This window comes from Protomyctophum parallelum (assembly GCF_964188405.1).
Source record: "Protomyctophum parallelum genome assembly, chromosome: 5".
Classification (NCBI taxonomy): Eukaryota; Metazoa; Chordata; class Actinopteri; order Myctophiformes; family Myctophidae; genus Protomyctophum; species Protomyctophum parallelum.
In genome coordinates, this window is record NC_139702.1 from 37412385 (window position 1) to 37433132 (window position 20748).

The following is a 20748-nucleotide window of genomic DNA, read 5'->3' on the forward strand; positions in this document are numbered from 1 at the left end:
GAAGGACCAGGATGGTCCTTAATCATTCTAAAGTTACTGTTACAGTAGCATGAAGGACCAGGATGGTCCTTAATCATTCTAAAATGATATCTGTATTCTCTTCTCTAATGCGTCCTCCCTTTGCCCTCTCACAGTTTTAAGCTATTTTGATTTCTCTCCACCTCCATCAGACCCTCATTCCTCCTCTCTCTCTCTCTCTCTGCCCCCCCCCCTCTCTCTCTCTCTCTGCCCCCCCCCCCCCTCTCTCTCTCCCTGCATCAATGCCCCTCTCCCCAGGGACCTCATATATGAACATGAAGCTGTTATCGTAAGGTATGTCTTGTATATGATTAATTCTTCATACCACATATCATTAATCACCATTATATATAGCCATATGGGAGCTGAGACAGCGCTTTCACGCCTCTGATATAACCATTATGTGAAATAAACACGCACATACGCAAAGACACACACACAGCAGCGTGCGTGCACGCGCGTGCGTGCGTGTGTGCGTGCGTGGGTGCGTGGGTGTTTGCGAGTGCATACCTGGCATCAGCCTCACTGTAGTACTCCCTGGCTACGATGTCTTCAAACAGCTCTCCTCCGGTGACCCTGAGACGGGGATGGGAAGGGGAGACCATTGTTACTGATCCGGTTCCAGTTTCACCCAGCTGATGACTGCTCAGACGATCGGGATGAGCGCCTCGGGGGAGGGGAGGGTAACTGGTAAATGTTGCATTTATATAACGCCTTTATCCAAGGCGCCTTTATCCAAGGCGCCTTTATCCAAGGCGCTTTAGATTGTGTATCAATTCACCCATTCACACACACATTCATACACTGATGGCGGCGGAAACCATGCAAGGCACCAACCAGCACATCACGAGCAATTAGGGGTTCAGTCAGTGTCTTTCTCAAGGACACTTCGACACTAACTCTGGGCCCAGGTTTGAACTGGCAACCTTGCGGTTACTATCCAACCACTCTACCCTTGAGCCACCGAGCGCCTCGGGGGAGGGGAGGGCGGAGGGGCAGTTAGTTGCTCAGGGACACGTAGGCGTACCTGTTCGTGACCTGCTGACTTCCAGATGGCCTCTATACCAGGCCCCCAGAACGGCTGGCCAACGTTGATGCCGCCCCATCCCTACTGGCCAAAGCTGGAAGTGCAGGCCAGCGGGGCGAAATACATGGACGTTCATTGAGGTATTTCGTGACGTAGGACGCAAAATGGGTCTCAAAATTGAGACCAACAGAGGCAGACTTCCGGGTGCTTCAGAAACTCCATTTACATATAACTCTATGCTCTATACCCACTTTCCCAAGCACTGGGTAAAAAGTTAAAAAATAAATCCCATTTTCATTTTCTACAATAAAAAATAAATGTCCTGAAAGCTTGTGCAAATGTAACTAAATGGACCCGTAAAACACTCTTTTACAGTGCATCCTAAAGACATCTTCACTTATCATTCCTTATCATCTTCCCAGTGCCTTCAGTCACTCAAAGACTGTATATACAAGTCCATACACACGGCACGAATACCTACTCCTAAATTATTAGTATAAATATTTGTATACCGGTATGCATGTCTGTAGAAGTATATGTATATGCACGGACGCACACACATGCTTATACTATTACTACTACTACTACTAAGCATGCAAGCGCGTGTGTGTGTGAGAGAGAGACAGTACATTTACTGTATGTGTACATGTGTTTGTGTGTGCATTCTTGATATGTAAGTTTGGTGACTGTGTGTGAATGTGTTATGCGGTGTGTGGTCTGTGGGGACATAAATCTCTCCTGAGGGTCTTCTATAGGCGGGCCCTCAGGACATGGACTAAGGCAGCTCCTCCAATAGCCAACAGGATGGTGAATATAGGTCAGTCTGTTATAGACACATGAGAACAATCCTGGCACCGTTAACCTCACATACACAGTAGTGTACAATTTGGCGTGTGTGGATGCGTGCATGCGTGCGTTACTTACAGGTCAAACACCAGATAATGGAAGCCCTCTTCTGATATGCTGTCATGGAGTCGTACTGGGAAAGAAAACAACAAAAGGGGTTGAAAATGCAAACACAGAAGAGAAGAACGCAGAAGAACAGGAGGTAAAAAGAAACCCAAATGAATGGGGAAAACATCGCCACAGAGAGAAGGAATATTCATCATCATTATCTCTGGTCCCAATAACGTTAGGAGTTCTCCTTAATGCTATGGGACTAGCTCTGGTCGCTATAACGTTAGGAGTTCTCCTTAATGCTATGGGACTAGCTCTGGTCGCTATAACGTTAGGAGTTCTCCTAGCTCTGGTCGCTATAACATTAGGAGTTATCCTAGCTCTGGTCGCTATAACGTTAGGAGTTCTCCTAGCTCTGGTCCCTATAACGTTAGGAGTTCTCCTAGCTCTCGTCCCTATAACGTTAGGAGTTCTCCTTAATGCTATGGGACTAGCTCTGGTCGCTATAACGTTAGGAGTTCTCCTAGCTCTGGTCCCTATAACGTTAGGAGTTCTCCTAGCTCTGGTCCCTATAACGTTAGGAGTTCTCCTAGCTCTGGTCCCTATAACGTTAGGAGTTCTCCTAGCTCTGGTCGCTATAACGTTAGGAGTTCTCCTAGCTCTGGTCCCTATAACGTTAGGAGTTCTCCTAGCTCTGGTCCCTATAACGTTAGGAGTTCTCCTTAACGCTATGGGACTTTCGATCCCTTGCAACCACGCCACAGGGTGCGCACCCTCTCGTCTTTAGTAAAAATGGAAAATAAACTGTCGCTACCTTTCACTACCTGCTTTGCTTAGTGGGAACACTCTGAACTCACGCATTGAAGAACTGTATTACTTACTTCCCTGCGCCCTCTACAGATCCGTTCCATGGAAGTTTGTGTTGGTCATTATATACTTCATCGTACGACAAATACCAAAAATAGCCCATCTACGACTACAAGCTATGCAATGCCCAAAATAGCGAAGTTGGGGTTAATTAGGTTAAAGAGTACACGCGCATGGCAAGGTTGTGTAGCAGCTGTTGAGCTCAGAGAAAGCCTGTGAGAATACAGTAACTGACCTCTATTATAAGAATTCTGTCAGGAATGTTTCCAAATTAGTTAACACGTCGCAGAGAGGCACTATAAACCACAACTTAAACCCTTTGAATCTGAGAGATTTGACACATTTCATTTGGCGTACCTTTGGCGCATTGAAATGCTTCCACCAAGCGATTTAGTATAATATAAGCCAGGGGAACTGATAGCCTACTGTATATCTGTCACTTGTAGTGGATTCATATTCAGCAGAGAGAAGAGGTACAGTGAGGTGTGCACTGTGCATCAAGTTGGTGATAATGCTATCATTAAAGATGGCAACCGATGACTTGAACGTACAGTAGATTATGGTAGACCTTCATAAAACCAATTTAAATTGGGTTTTTTTGTATTTTATATTTTTTATAAAGGGACAGACAGTAGGCTGACAGGAAATGGGGAGAGAGATGGGGGGGTGACATGAAGTAAAGGCTGTTGGGATCGGGAGTCGAACCCGCGGCACACTGCCAGGCTTGGACTACTGGCCAAGGTGCCTGGACTGCTGAGCCACGTCTCAGGCCAGACCTTCATAAATTTTGAAGAAAAAACAAACTGTTTCACCTTCACCCAGCTGAAGAGCTGTTAGAGGTTAACTGTCTCATGGACACTTCGACATGTTGCTGGGCGGGCTGAGAGGTGAACCGGTGACTTTCTGATGACCAGACGACCTCTCTAACCAAGGGCTGACTAAGTACTTGAGTAGGTGCAGTATAATGGGTACAGTTCAACCAAAGTGCAGGTCAATACAAAATATGCTATGAGGATAAAACCAGAAAAAGCCACTAGCCTGTTTCCATCAGGGTCCTCCATTGTGGAAACATGCTTGAACCTATCACTATGGAAGTTGAAAGTTGAAACTAACAGCAAACTTATTTTTGGACATTGATCACCGTAGAGGCGTAGAACATCAATTGTATTCAACTTCCAACCCAGCATGGCATCTGACATATTCCAAGAAATGTTTGATAACTTGTAAGGCCACTAAGAAACGACGGGCTCCATTTTCATTATCCCTAAACTTCTTTGCCTTTTTTTTTTTTTTACTATTTTGAAAAACATTTTTCAATAGTTCAACTAGCCAGTCTACATTGACACATTGTGAGCTTGTAGACTGGCCATTTTAACTATTCAAAAATGTTTAGCAAAATAGTAAAAAAAAAGGCAAAGAAGTTTAGGGATAAGGGGTTTAGCGGTGACGAAAATGGTGCCCTAAGACTTATTTGGGGGACAAAATATATTTGGGCATTAACTTTAACTTTCTTACAGAAATTGCTTTCTTGTTTTTTGTTTAGTTTTAGTTTTTAATGTGAGGTAGTAGGGTATTTAACTCTTTGCGTCAACAGGATGAGAAAAATCACACCTCATCTGCTTTTGAGTGCTTTAGTGGCCACTGTCCAGTGTGTGTTTTGGTGATCATCTCTTGACGTCTTTACTTACTTGGGCTCTCGACGCCGAGATCGTCTTTGGACGTCTTTTTTAATATCAATTGAATACGCTTCACAACTCTGTTCTGTATGCGCTCGTAACACTCTGGTGCGATAAAAAAAAAAACAGGAAGAAATCAGACATGAAATGTCCACTGGCTAATGCCGTCTATGTGAACGTTTTTAGAATCCTAATATCTCGGATTCTTCTTCCAGACTCGGAGCATTGTACCTTAGAAACATGGTGTGAGAAAATCGCCAAAGTGTATAACTGGTCTGAGACTATTTATTATTGGTTAGAGACGGGAGATAACAACTAAGACAAAAAAGATAAGAAGATAGAAGAATGGTGTGAATATATGAGCGGGAAACAAGAAAGAACAAAGAGTTAAGTGGTATGACAAGGTAGAAAGGATAAAGAGGTCAAGAAGTTAGAGAAGAAAGGGGGCGAGAGAGAGAGAGAGAGAGAGAGAGAGGAAAGCTAACAGAGGCTCTCTTCTCTTCCTGATGACTCAGCTGGGAGACCACACAGATACATCATCATTAGGTGTGAGTGCATTCACACGCACACATGCACATGCACATGCACACGCACGCACGCACGCATGCACGCACGCACGCACACACGCACGCACACACACACACACACACACTGGAAGATGAATAACCATGTGAAGAATCTTCAGGGACCTGAGAAGCAAAGTGTGTGTGTGTGTGTGTGTGTGTGTGTGTGTGTGTGTGTGTGTGTGTGTGTGTGTGTGTGTGTGTGTGTGTGTGTGTGAGAGAGAGAGAGAGAGAGAGAGTGCATGCATGCGATTATGTGTGAATATATCAAGACTGTGCAGCTTACCAATGTTGGGGTGCTTCAATAAACGGCAAATCCTGGCTTCTCTCTCCAACTTCTGATGATCTATAAGAGATGAGAGTTTTGATAGTTTACATTTCCCCTATGATATGATATGATATGATATAGTACTTTATTGTCAGTTCACACTGAAGTTTGTCTTACAACCCAGCAGCCTATGAAATGTAGCTTTTAGCGAAGGTTCAATAAGGAAGATCTTAACCAACGCTTTCATTTGGCCTTTCAGCTCGTCATTTCTGTTCTCACACTGTCAAAATCTGTTCACAAATCCAAGCACTTTGCAGCAGCTAATCAGTTGATTTGACTCCGCCTTTAAATATGACTGCCTCTGACACTTGCCACTCTCTTTTCAGTTTGCAACAAGCAACCCACCTCCATCCACAAATCCACCTTGTCATCTAGTGTTGAGAAGGAAGGAGGTTCATCTGCTAAGCCTCCACCACCAGCGTTTAGACTCCAATGCTCCAATGGGGGGGGGGGGGGGTTTCTCCCTATTAAAAGCTAATCTTATGGCCCAGGCCGTAGCGTAACGGTCTGGGCACCGGACTGGTGATCCAGTCGCGGTGTGCCGCGGGTTCGACTCCCGGACCCGACACGGCCTTTACCGCATGTCATCCCCCCATCTCTCTCCCGTTTCCTGTCAGCCTACTGTCTGTCCCTTAAAAAATCAATAAAAGGCGTAAGCCGCAAAAAAATATCTTAAAAAAAAAAGAAAAAGCTAATCTTATGCAATAAATGCAATCGGAGTCTAATCGCCAAAATCTTCTGCTATAAACGTTTGCCATTTTGCTTGCTAAATTGCTGCCAAAATAATCCCTCCAATAAACATTCGCTTATTCCATATTGGTGTGATCTCTCCTTTTATTGAATGGCTTTCAGCTCCATCTGAGGGTGTGTTGAAGAAATGCCCGTAATGCAAGATGTGAAGTGAGTTGCATTGATTTGTTCATGCTCATTATGCATGTAAGCAATTTCCATCGGATTGAGCACAAAAACCATGCCCCCTCCCGCTGAGACGCGCTGAGCAACAGTACGGCGCGGGCACTCGTTTGCCTGTTAGCTTGCTTAGTTGTGCATTTTTTGTAAAACATTGCACGTGACATTTGTAGGACGCTGACTGAACCAAAAACGAGTGCTCGTAAGCCCAACCTGGTGGAAAGCGCTTACATGCTGCTCATAGTGTCTTTCTGCACTCGGGTTCACTGTTAACTAGGGAACTATGCAATATGCATGGTTGTGTGTCTGTGTATTGCACCAAAAATAGCATATCGAAAAGGAGGTAGAGCAGGTCATCCAATGATCCGTGGGTCGGTGGTTTGAAACCCGGCTCCTCCTGTCGAAGTGTCCTTGCATGGGCAAGACACTGAACCCCACATTGCCTTCAGTGGTTGCCACCATTGGTGTGTGAATGTGGGAAGTGAGGCGTTTCACCTCCCAATGTATGAATGAATGGACCATTGTAAAACGCTTTGCACAAAATGCAATCCATTATTATTATTTTGGGCGCGAAGAATAAATCAGTAATATTGTCTTGGTAGATCACTCCCTGTATGAATAGAATAAATCAGTAATATTGTCTTGGTAGATCACTCCCTGTATGAATAGAATAAATCAGTAATATTGTCTTGGTAGATCACTCCCTGTATGAATAGAATAAATCAGTAATATTGTCTTGGTAGATCACTCCCTGTATGAATAGAATAAATCAGTAATATTGTCTTGGTAGATCACTCCATGTATGAATACAATAAATCAGTAATATTGTCTTGGTAGATCACTCCCTGTATGCGTCGATGCCAGTGCCCTCGCAGCAAAATCTCACTGCACTGGAATTCAATCTAACTCTTCAACATCCTTCTACTATTTATAGTGACTCATAGGAATAGACTAAGTGACAACCAGGAATAGTCTGGTGACCACCGGAGAGACGGGTGGCAGCCGGAAATTAGACGGCACCCGGGAGCAGTATGGGTTAGCGCCCCAGCCTGTGTTCCGTGAGGAAGAAGCCCAACAAACCCACGGTGAGGCCTTTAGGAGGGCCATTCAAGCCTCAAGCGGAGCCTGCGGCACCACCAAGGGCAAGGTGTGGCCTGCGGAACCGTTGCGGCTTGAGAATCCACCATTCCTGAATAAAGTGCCTGGTGCTGGGAGTCTGGTGCAACGCACAGGGCCTGACCTGGTGAGAGCAGGAGTGGACCTGGTGAGACGTAGGAGGGGCCCGGACAGGTGTCAACCCACAGAGCCTAGTCCTTCCATGTGCCAGAATGGTACCTCCCAGTCCCGGCAGAGTAGTTCAGGAGGAACGGATTGTGTGGCCCTGGTTTTTCCCTAATGGGACTTATTGAGGGTAGCTACTGGGACGTAAGTCGGGACTTGATCACTCCCGGCTGGGTCACCTGAGTGAGGGGTATGATGTTGCGAGACCCGAAACCCTGATGACCTTGGGATACATCACTGAGGATACGTCCCAGGTGCATCCATTTATGTATGTATTTTGTTATAGTTATACAATATCCCATGGGCCATTATGTGTGTAGAGAGTGTCGATAAACTTCCTGTAAGCCCCTGATATCTTTTAAATTCTCACAATTCTTTGCCTGGTTGCTTTACTGTCCTAGATCCGTTTTGTACATTTTGGGGGGAATGTTTTTATTCTGTACTGTCACACTGCCATCCAGCAATACTGTCTGTCATGTCTCGCCAATATTAGTGATGTAGGAGTTCAAGGAAAACATATATTGAGTCTAGTTCAAGGTCAAAGGTCTTAATCTATATGTTAATTACAACAGGATAAGGTAAATGATGCTCAACACTGTGCACTGATACGGGGAAGCTGGCAAAAGCAGAAATATTATGCTAGCACAGAGAGGCTCATTTCTGTATGGCCCATACTATACATTGTCTTTTCTCTTAATTAATGGGAGAAGGATTCTGTATTACTGTTTGTTATCGATTACTGTTATTATCGTAATTATTCCCGGGGCCGTTTGGAAGAAAACGCCATAGACAATAAAGAGAAATCTAATGTTTGTTTTGAGGACTTAAACAAACATTAGCACCCGTTGCTTAAACAAACATTATGTTGTAATTGATGTTGTAAGATGATGAGCGCCCCTCACTTCACATGGGTGTGATTTTATGTAGCTTTTGGCCGCGGACCCCCATCTCAAAATATGTTGTTCCAGGGACCTCCCCAGAAGCAAATATTTGAGTTAAAAATGTTCACTGTGTGAGTGGTCCAGGCACACTGGCTGGTATAGCCCAGTTTGGCAGTGTACGGCGGGTTCGACTCCTGATGGCCTTTACTGCATGTCACCCCCCATCTCTCTCCCCATTTCCTGTCAGCCCTCTATAAAAAAATATGAAATAAAGGCGAAAGCCACACACATAAAAAAGAATGTTGCTGTGAAAGAATATATGTTAAAAAGATTTGCACGTTTTCCCGATTTTTCCAAAATTGCAGATCTACAAGTTCGTATGCTATGAGCTTGTTGATCTGCAATGCTACAATAGCCAAAGTAGGCCTATAACAGTATAGGCCTACTTTGGCTATTGAAAAATAGCTGGTTAAAACACCAGGTTCCTGTCCTGAATGGGTTAAATCATCCCTGCAGGTTGAAGGGAACTATGTCCACTGACTTCGGCACAAACAAGTCAAAACAGACATTGTTAACTTCTCACCGAGCGCTTTCGGCAACCCGTTTTAGCTCTGCTTCAGGACAGGGAGAGACAGAGAGAGAGAGGGGCCAGAGGGAGGTGGGGGGGGGGTGAGAGATGAGTGGATGGTTCTACTTTTCGCTGAATAAAATAGGACGCCTATTTTTCTCTCGTGTCCTCCTCTCCTGTTTCCGTTCTTGTTGACGATGTGGAAAGCATGGACTCAATTCAGCCTGAACTGCGGAACAGTAGTCAGGAGCATGTGAGTTGTTCTCCTGAGAGACTGTGTTTGAGTGTGTGTGTGTGTGTGTGTGTGTGTGTGTGTGTGTACAGTATATGTGCGTGTGTGTGTGCTCGTGTGCGCGCGTGCGTGTGTGTGTGTGTGTCTGTGTGTGTGTGTGTGTGTGTATGTGTGTGTGCGGAGAGGTGTAATACGCGTATTGCGTAAGTTAACATGGACATCACTGTAGTCACTGTACTTTTTTTGTTATCAAATGTTTTTTATTTAAGACAATAACTCTGTACTCAACTGTTATTGTAACTCTGAGAGTATATAGAGGGTATATGCACGTGACATCATCATCATCATCACACCTACTGAGTGGCAAAAGAAACTACTTTCTGGCCATGCCACTGCATGCAACTCACTTTGCCACTCGATTTGCAATTTATTTGTCACTAAATGACAAATAAATAGCATAAGCATACCGGTATGTACTGTAGGCTAAAGCCTCTCTCACACTCTGGGACTCTTATTTCACAAAACCTGTCCTCCAAAATGTGATGAGCTCATTGCCTCTATAGTATCGGATGGACACCAGCTTTCAAATTGTTTTTGTGTTTTTCTTTATAGCAGTCTCTGTGTGTGTGTGTGTGTGTGTGTGTGTGTGTGTGTGTGTGTGTGTGTGTGTGTGTGTGTGTGTGTGTGTGTGTGTGTGTGTGTGTGTGTGTGTGTGTGTGTGTGTGTGCACGTGCGCACGTGCGCACGTGTGTACAAAGCCTTATGAGTATTTAACTATAGTATAAGTGCATTTAGCATGTCATAGCAGACATAATTGTAGTAGTTGACTGATTTAACATTGAAATGTTGTACACTAGACCCTACACACTTTACCTTATATGCAAGGAGAGAAGCACACTTCGCAATGGCATCATGGCGTGCAGGGGACACAAAAATGACAGGTAAACTGCGTCTCCAGACCTGTGCACCTGTTTCATAAGTAACGTGTGCATTTCTGACTATCTCTTTATCTTTTTTATTTATCACACACACACACACACACACACACACACACACACACACACACACACACACACACACACACACACACTAATTATAGGCTATACTTGCTGTTTACTTCTCTTCCACCTCTCTCTCCCTCTCTCCCCCCCCTCTCTCTCTCTACAGGTAGTCCACCTCCCAGGCAGCTGGACATCTGTTGTCTAGCAACTCCTGCACCAATCAGAATGTCAGTCCGCTCCTCTTCTCTGCAGTGGAACCAGCCTTGCATGCAAATAGATAGCCAACACACACATGCGCATGCACGCACGCACGCACGCACACACACACACACACACACACACACACACACACGCACGCATGGAACCATGGAGCGGCCAACACTATTGACTTGGCTGAAATACAAACAAAAAAGTGACATTTCATCATGCCATTTGTTCTGGGTATAGAAAATACATTTAGTGCCACCGTTTTACCACCAGGTCACTGTGACCTGGAGGTCTACTTAACAAGGGTGGGCAACTTTGAAGATGGAGAGGGCAACATCACTATATTTCCACACTCACTCCAGAGGGCCACAAATATGCAAGTTTATCTCTTAGCAAAAAAATTGCCAATCTACAAGCTTAAAATGCTTTTCATGGGTCCCGGGACCCATGTGGTCTTTTAGATGGGTAATTTTAGGGGCATTTTATGAGTCCTACCTCAACGACGTTAGAGTACGGCACTGAGTACAGTATTGCATCCCAGGACCCCCAGAGGGTGACATGATTGCGTCCTTTCTTAATTGAGTGAGTCTAAGGCCTCACTCACACCTTCGCAACAGACTGATGTATGCTTGTTGTATGCAAAGAGTGTGATACATCTTGCCCCAATGCATTTCCAATGGGAGTCACATGGTTTGACACAACATTTGTGTTGTATGAGGGGGAGGGGGGGCAGTCGAAACACAGCCGAAAGCCATACAACAGCTTGTAGTGCAAAATGTTGTATCAAACCATGTGACTTCCATTGGAAATGCATTGGGGCGGCCATGACACTTACATCTTGCTTACATCTAGCATGCATCAATGTTGTATGCTAGATCGAAAGGTGTGAGTCAGGCCTAAGGGTGCATACACACCTTTCCAGCACATGCTGTACAGCGCTGTATGGAATCTGTAAGTGTCATGGCCGCCCCAATGCAATCCTAATGGAAGTCATATGGTTTGTAGTCCACATTTTGGACTACAAGCAGTTGTATGGCTTTAGGCTGTGTTTCGACTGCGCCCCTCCCCCGCACACAACACAATGTTGTGTCAAACCATGTGACTCCCATCAGGAATGCATTGGAGCGGCCATGACACTTACAGATGCTGTACAGCGCTGGATGGAATCTGTTGGAAAGGTGTGTACGCACCCGAAGGGTGCGTACACACCTTTCCATGTTGTGTGCGGGGGAGGGGCGCAGTCGAAACACAGCCTAAAGCCATACAACTGCTTGTAGTCCAAAATGTGGACTACAAACCATATGACTTCCATTAGGATTGCATTGGGGCGGCCATGACACTTACAGATTCCATCCAGCGCTGTACAGCATGTGCTGGAAAGGTGTGTACGCACCCTAAGGGTGCGTACACACCTTTCCAACAGATTCCATCCAGCGCTGTACAGCATCTGTAAGTGTCATGGCCGCTCCAATGCATTCCTGATGGGAGTCACATGGTTGGACACAACATTGTGTTGTGTGCGGGGGAGGGGGGCAGTCGAAACACAGGAAAATGCCATACAGCTGCTTGTAGTCCAAAATGTGGACTACAAACCATATGACTTCCATTAGGATTGCATTGGGGCGGCCATGACACTTACAGATTCCATCCAGCGCTGTACAGCATGTGCTGGAAAGGTGTGTAGGCACCCTAAGGGTGCGTACACACCTTTCCAGCAATTTGGATCCAGCGCTGTACAGCATCTGTAAGTGTCATGGCCGCTCCAATGCATTCCTGATGGGAGTCACGTGGTTGGACACAACTTTGTGTTGTGTGTGGGTGTGGGGGGCAGTCGCAACACGTGAAATTGCTGTACAGCTGCTTGTAGGCGCTACTTCCACACAACATGCACTGTGATGCACACAGCACAGAGGGTGGGGTTTGACCACCAACAAATAGGAGAGAAGGGCTGTTTTGTATCCCAATAGGCGGAGTTTAGTTGTAGTCTCCAGAGTTCCGCAGAAAAGTCGACTGGAGAGTGACAGCTGTCACCCGTGCGCAACTTGGAGACCTCAAATAAGATATCGCAGTCCCTAAAAATACCTTCCCTATAGGTACATTCAGGGAAATGATTTCTAGCACCTTTGTTCAACAATGTAACTGTTTTAATTAATTCTCATCTATCTATTATAGTTCTTTCACTTTTGAATACTTTATGTTTTCCATTTCATATATTTTATATTGCTGTATTGAATGTTGTGTTTTGTATTTCGGCTACATTGAAAATGAGGGCCTGCCCCTCAATTGTAGGCTACTCCACGCTTAAATAAAGGTTATGATGATGATGATGGTACAATCAGTACCAGATTTAAGCACTGATCGGTGTGTTGGTTTGTTTGTTCAGAAGAGGATGGCGTCCTTCAATGCACGTTTGATTCATTTGGCAAGCCAGTACCCAGGTTTATATGTAAAACAACATCGATTGTATTATGATAAAATCAAACGCGACGCCACATACATTGGACATAAGGTGTAATATTTCTAGCATTTGGCGACATACATAGTGGAAATACACAATGTTATTGATATTCTTCATTGGAGGCTTGTGTCATGGAAAATCACCGCAGACTGCAGCATATACGCAATAGAATGAATGAACAAATAAACTATAGGCTGCTACATAATGTAGGCTAGCCTACTTGACACAAATATAATTCATTATTCATATAGGATTAAAGTATTTTGTTAAGGACATCTCCATGCCTACACGTATGGCTCTTCCACAAATAAAGAGGGTCTCAAATCTAATAGAATCAGAAAGAAATTAAATCCAATTTCCATTCTCTACGGGCTTTTCAAAGCACATGCGCATTTACATCACCTATCAAAGTTATATAGCGACTCCACTAGGAGCGTATATATATATATAGGATGATAATGATGTACAATTTAGGCTATGTCCAAGTCATGTACCCTTTACATTACTTACGGTAATTTTCCTAATATAGCCTATAGATATTATCTTCTTCTGAATTTTGGACAAAATAGCCTATATATTGATCAAGGTGCCCACTCTGCTTGTATTTTTTTTTTTACCTTATTTACAGATTGCTATTGAACACAGTGCCCTTTCAGTTCACAACGAACACATTACATTGTTTCAGCATCTTGTTTCAACATTTCAGCATGATCAATGATAAACAGTAAAGAATTGTTTCAGCAGTAATAACATAATTGTGGGCGGCGGAATTATTAGCTCTTAAAAGAGCCGTTGTGTTGGCACTGACAGTGCTGTCTGCCTCGGCAGCTATGGGCATCGCCATCTCGGCGGGCGCCGGGGCCGGTGTGGCGGCGGCCGTCAGCGGGGTCTTGACAGCGGGCGCTGGAGTCTGTGTGGCCGTTGGTGTGGCCACTGGGAGCGGGGTCGCGGCGGCGGCGGCGCCGCCGAAGTGGAGCATGGACTGGACGAATCTCTTCTTGGCTGGAGGAGGCTTCATCATATAGTAGTCGAATGGAAATAAAGCCTGTATTGTACTGAAATGCAACATTTATACTCTCTACCTGGCAGCAGAACAAAAGCCACCTTATTAGCATTTGAATTAATTATTAATTCCTCTCGCGAAGTTTCCGCGGCTGGTGTAGTGTATATACAGTGCATCCGAAAGTATTCACACCCCTTCACTTTTACCACATTTTGTTTTGTTACAGCCTCATTTCAAAATGGATTAAATTCGTTTTTTTCCTCATCAATCTACACACAATACCCCATAATGATGAAGTGAAAAAAGCTTTTTCAAATATTTAGTTAATTTATTAAAAATAAGAAACAGAAAAAACACATGTAGCCTATTGATTGATTGATTGATTGAAATATTTATTTCCAGTTTACAGTAACACATTTAAATCAACCTGGCATTCCTTGCTGCATATCTTAGTTGATTGGTGAGTTTGAGTTTGTTAGCCAGCGATGAATTAGCTCTGATCCATATTGCGTTGCCCAACGCATTAGAGCTGTGTGGGTGGGCTGGGGCACAATCTCCCCGGCTCCCCGGCTCTCTTCTCCTCCGCCATGCGAACTCTCTCCTGCTCATTCACCTCAATCTCCTGGTCAGAAGCACTCTCTCCCGCTTCTCCCTCTCCTCGCCACCAACAATTCCAGGACAAAAGCCCTCTTTCTCCAGTAATACTCTCCAACAATACATCGCTACTACCACCACCATAGAGTATGCTTCACAAAAAACTACACGCAAAGAAACGTGGGTCTGTTGATTTCCGCATTCCGCTCTAGCGCACCGCCCACTTCCCCCAAAGCCTAAGGGGAAATGAAGTCAAATAGGGAGGCACGCTGGAAGCACGTCCATGACACTTCCAGCGCTGTACAGCATCTGTTGGAAAGGTGTGTACGCACCCTAGGGGTGCCTACACACCTTTCCAGCATTCGCTGTACAGCGCTGGAAGTGTCATGGACGTGCTTCCAGCGTGCCTGGCTATATGACTGCATTTCCCCCTAGGCTTTGCAGGAAGTGGGCGGTGCGCTAGAGCGGAATGCGGAAAACAACAGACTCTGCGTGTAGTTCTTTGTGAAGCTGTGGTGTTTTTCTGTTTCTTATTTTTAATAAATTAACTAAATATTTGAAAAAGCTTTTTTCACTTCATCATTATGGGGTATTGTGTGTAGATTGATGAGGAAAAAAACGAATTTAATCCATTTTGAAATGAGGCTGTAACAAAACAAAATGTGGTAAAAGTGAAGGGGTGTGAATACTTTCGGATGCACTGTATATACACTACACCAGCCGCGGAAACTTCGCGAGAGGAATTAATAATTAATTCAAATGCTAATAAGGTGGCTTTTGTTCTGCTGCCAGGTAGAGAGTATAAATGTTGCATTTCAGTACAATACAGGCTTTATTTCCATTCGACTACTATATGATGAAGCCTCCTCCAGCCAAGAAGAGATTCGTCCAGTCCATGCTCCACTTCGGCGGCGCCGCCGCCGCCGCGACCCCGCTCCCAGTGGCCACACCAACGGCCACACAGACTCCAGCGCCCGCTGTCAAGACCCCGCTGACGGCCGCCGCCACACCGGCCCCGGCGCCCGCCGAGATGGCGATGCCCATAGCTGCCGAGGCAGACAGCACTGTCAGTGCCAACACAACGGCTCTTTTAAGAGCTAATAATTCCGCCGCCCACAATTATGTTATTACTGCTGAAACAATTCTTTACTGTTTATCATTGATCATGCTGAAATGTTGAAACAAGATGCTGAAACAATGTAATGTGTTCGTTGTGAACTGAAAGGGCACTGTGTTCAATAGCAATCTGTAAATAAGGTAAAAAAAAAAATACAAGCAGAGTGGGCACCTTGATCAATATATAGGCTATTTTGTCCAAAATTCAGAAGAAGATAATATCTATAGGCTATATTAGGAAAATTACCGTAAGTAATGTAAAGGGTACATGACTTGGACATAGCCTAAATTGTACATCATTATCATCCTATATATATATATACGCTCCTAGTGGAGTCGCTATATAACTTTGATAGGTGATGTAAATGCGCATGTGCTTTGAAAAGCCCGTAGAGAATGGAAATTGGATTTAATTTCTTTCTGATTCTATTAGATTTGAGACCCTCTTTATTTGTGGAAGAGCCATACGTGTAGGCATGGAGATGTCCTTAACAAAATACTTTAATCCTATATGAATAATGAATTATATTTGTGTCAAGTAGGCTAGCCTACATTATGTAGCAGCCTATAGTTTATTTGTTCATTCATTCTATTGCGTATATGCTGCAGTCTGCGGTGATTTTCCATGACACAAGCCTCCAATGAAGAATATCAATAACATTGTGTATTTCCACTATGTATGTCGCCAAATGCTAGAAATATTACACCTTATGTCCAATGTATGTGGCGTCGCGTTTGATTTTATCATAATACAATCGATGTTGTTTTACATATAAACCTGGGTACTGGCTTGCCAAATGAATCAAACGTGCATTGAAGGACGCCATCCTCTTCTGAACAAACAAACCAACACACCGATCAGTGCTTAAATCTGGTACTGATTGTACCATCATCATCATCATAACCTTTATTTAAGCGTGGAGTAGCCTACAATTGAGGGGCAGGCCCTCATTTTCAATGTAGCCGAAATACAAAACACAACATTCAATACAGCAATATAAAATATATGAAATGGAAAACATAAAGTATTCAAAAGTGAAAGAACTATAATAGATAGATGAGAATTAATTAAAACAGTTACATTGTTGAACAAAGGTGCTAGAAATCATTTCCCTGAATGTACCTATAGGGAAGGTATTTTTAGGGACTGCGATATCTTATTTGAGGTCTCCAAGTTGCGCACGGGTGACAGCTGTCACTCTCCAGTCGACTTTTCTGCGGAACTCTGGAGACTACAACTAAACTCCGCCTATTGGGATACAAAACAGCCCTTCTCTCCTATTTGTTGGTGGTCAAACCCCACCCTCTGTGCTGTGTGCATCACAGTGCATGTTGTGTGGAAGTAGCGCCTACAAGCAGCTGTACAGCAATTTCACGTGTTGCGACTGCCCCCCTCCCCCGCACACAACACAATGTTGTGTCAAACCATGTGACTCCCATCAGGAATGCATTGGAGCGGCCATGACACTTACAGATGCTGTACAGCGCTGGATGGAATCTGTTGGAAAGGTGTGTACGCACCCTTAGGATGCAGGATTCAGGCTATTTGCATCACTGGCATCTGAGGCAGCAGAGCCACTTTCCCCTGTTGCCTCCTTTATATTCCAGATCTCAAGGTCATGGCCGCATCATGCAGAGGCATGCTACAGTATTGTGATTTATTTTCTTCTTTTTTTAATATATTTTTTATCCCACGATTTTGTAACCCATTTTTCACCCCTGTGTCAATCATCGAATGTGATCCTGGGCTCTACACACCCTCCGCCAACCTGGGGAGAGCAACGGACTTAACTCATGCTTCCTTCATGCGTGAGTGTCCAAGTTGCTCATTTACACCTGACAGGGGGGAGTTTCCCTGGTTGGACGTAGCGCGTGGAAGGAACACGTTATTCCAACCAGTTATTTTCCCCTCCATCAGGCACCCCGGCTGGCCAGGGGGAGGCAGTTTAGAGACCAGGATTACTGCATGTTTTTGTGAGGGTACCTACCCTATGGGACACGGGGAGAACATGCAAACTCCACACAGAAAGGCCCTTTCGCCAACCCCGCCTTCGGGTATGGGCACTGATGACGCAGAGGAGGAAACACGCCGCCAGCACCCACAGCGTCCCGAGCGGGAATCGAACCCAGGACCTTCTAGCTGTGAGGCGACAGCACTACCAACTGTGCCACCGTGCCCCCTGTATTGTACAATTTTGAGGTATTTATTTATACTTTACTATATCAAATTTTTAGTACTTTTACTTCTACTCCACTACATTTGAGAGGCAAATATTGTACTTTTACTCCACTACATTTATTTGAAAACTTTAGTTACGAGATTTTGATTATTATTAAAAAACCCACTTCAGCCTTACATTTCGGCCATTTGAAACTAGCCGATCTACAAGCTCACAATGCACCGCGATGCAACGCATTATGAGCTTGTAGATCTGCTATTTTCAAATGACTTTTATAACTTTGAATTCCGAACTTTTACTTCTAACGGAGTATTTCTATATAGTACTTTTCCCACCCCTGAAAACTGGTTGCCATTCGGGCAAACTTGAGTCTCTTTGAGCCTAGCCTGACCTAAGCAGAGACATTTCTGGTCTAGAGGGGCGGGTCGCGCCTCAGAAATGCGCGCACCCTGATTGGATCTCATCGATCTGTCCGTCACCCCCGGCCCCTCCTCTCCCCCCTAGTGCAGCGCTACGTCACATCATTTAGAGCGACGCCCACCCGGAAGGGTTGACTCCCACTTTTAGACTGGTTCAGCCCACGGCTTTTTCCAGGCTTTCATCTTTCGCGCAGACGAAATGAAAGCCTGGGTATCGAGGCTACTTTGAGCCTAACTCAGAGAGCCAACATCAACCATGCAGCTTCTATGGTGATTCATGCAGAACATATATTATATAAAAAAAACATTGGTATATATTATATTTAAAAAAACATTGGTATATCATTGACACTGACCCTGTTCTTAATTTTGTTTTACCTCATCCCCCTCGTGTGGTAAATAAGAGGCCCCCAAATATGTGGAATATGCTGGTATGGGCAGATTTACCTCCCCCAGCACCCACACATTGTTTAAGTGCCATAGCACCTGGCAACTATCCATGTGGCCGTTGCCAAAAATGTAACTTTACACGCAAAGCAAAGTCATTTAACCACCCACACACAGGGAAGAAGTATTACATTAAAGGTATCATTACATGCTCTACAGCCAGTGTGATTTATATGCTGAAGTGTCCGTGTGGTCTTGCCTATATCGGCAAGACATCAAGACCTTTAAAAACACGCATATCCGACCACCGTAGTATACCATCCGCAACAACGTTATCACTAGCCCTGTAGCTGTACATTTTTGTAAATGGGGTCATAATGTCTCAGATATAAAGGAATTGGATTGATCCAACCCCCACATAGAGGGGGCGACATCAATAACATCCTTTTAAAATGTGAGCTATTTTGGATACACACGTTGCAGACTCTTGCTCCAAAAGGACTAAATGAAGATTATGATATCAGACCGTTTCTGTAAATGGCATCCTGTTATGTATATACCTTTGATTCTCTGTGTTTTACGTGTCTATAGATGCACATGGAATTGGTCTGTATTCCATGGGCATCTATACGGTCATGTGATCTACACATTATCTTCTCTTCGATGGGTCAAATCATGGTTGTTTTGTTACATAATTGTGACAGGACGTAGCTGACCATTTTGGTTGCCCTACTCGTAGGGGGTGCTGTACTTAGTTTAGACAGTTTTTGGTTTAGACTAGTCATTGGCTAGACCAGTCATTAGTCCTACAACTACAACCTATCTCAAATCCTCACCCTAAACCTAACCTCCCACGGGGCAGCACACCTAAACCTAACCTTAACCCATGTCTAACCAATGACTAGTCTAAACTAAGTATGCACCCCCTCGTGGGTTATTTGTGCTGCCCCCCCTCCCGACGACAACGCTGCTATTCCTCCTCCAGATCGGCTATTTTCGCTGTTTGTGATGACGCACACACGGCCGCTCGTTATTGTGCGGCGGAGGCGCAGAGAAATGTGTTATTTTGAGGGTCAGCTTGGCACTTTTTGGCACATTTTGTTGCCCCCCTCGGCGTGTTGCCCTACTCGCAGTGCGTATAGGTAGCGACGGCACTGATGTGTGTATTTATATCTAATGCAATGGATATACATTGAGACTTGTTCTTATCACTTTTGTCAATGTCACCTGACCGGTGACAGTGATTGGGACTGATGGTTGATGGGCCACAGGTGTGGTACTGTATGTCACACTATATATATGTATTGCTGTCTACTCATTCCTTGAAGGTCTGAGAGGAAGGGCTGCGGCCCGAAACGTTACCACGTTTTTTCATTTCTTGATTTGTGACTTTATTTTGATCTAGCAGCCAGCCTATATAGGTATGTAGATGTGCGTGTCTTTTCTGTCTGTTTGTTCAGTCTCCTCTACCGATTCATGAAGATGAGCCAACATCAAGCAGCTTCTAAATGGTGATTCATGAAGATGATGATTGATAAGAGACAGACACAGAGGAAGTCCATGGAGAGGATATATGGAGGCCTGAGAGGATTTCGTTTCTTTTTCTGAAAGGGAGTCATGGGGAATATTTTTATATGTTAAATGATTCAACTAATGTAATTAAAGTTCAACTGAACTAAGACGAGACATCGGCGTCTGACATTGAGGAAATCCATGGAAAGGATATTGAGGCCTGAGGACCTTTTCTTTGACAGAGAGAGAGAGTGAGTGAGAGAGTGAAAGTGTGTGCGTGTGTGTGTGTGTGTGTGTGTGTGCGTTTGTGCGCGTGTGTGTGTGTGTGTGTGTGTGTGTGTGTGTGTGTGTGTGTGTGTGTGTGTGTGCGTGCGTGCGTGCGTGCGTGCGTGCGTGCGTGCGTGTGTGTGTGCGTGCGTGCGTGTGTGCGTGCGTGCGTGAGAGGAGGAGGGTATGAGAGAATGTGTTTTTGATCAATTGAAAGTATATTTCAATGTTAAATGACTCAACTGCTACAATTATGTCTGCTTATATTATAAAAGGTTTGTTTCTATATTCATATGACATGCTAAATACAGCCTGAGCAAACCAATTTATCCCCCCCCCCCAAAAGAATGTGTTAAT

At 44.5% G+C, this 20748-nt stretch overlaps 1 protein-coding gene across 9 annotated transcripts in view; it reads right to left on the bottom strand.

Moving 5' to 3' along the window:
• The window catches only part of camk2d2 (calcium/calmodulin-dependent protein kinase (CaM kinase) II delta 2), a 57890-nt gene that overhangs the window by 19813 nt on the left and 17329 nt on the right, over positions 1-20748 (bottom strand). For all 9 annotated transcript variants that reach the window (XM_083766261.1, XM_083766257.1, XM_083766260.1 and 6 more), the window contains exons 3-5: positions 5335-5394; positions 1970-2024; positions 529-594 (exon numbers count right to left, since the gene is read on the bottom strand). In XM_083766261.1, the coding sequence (XP_083622387.1) occupies positions 529-594; positions 1970-2024; positions 5335-5394 (181 nt within the window). The remainder of the gene's footprint in view (positions 1-528; positions 595-1969; positions 2025-5334; positions 5395-20748) is intronic.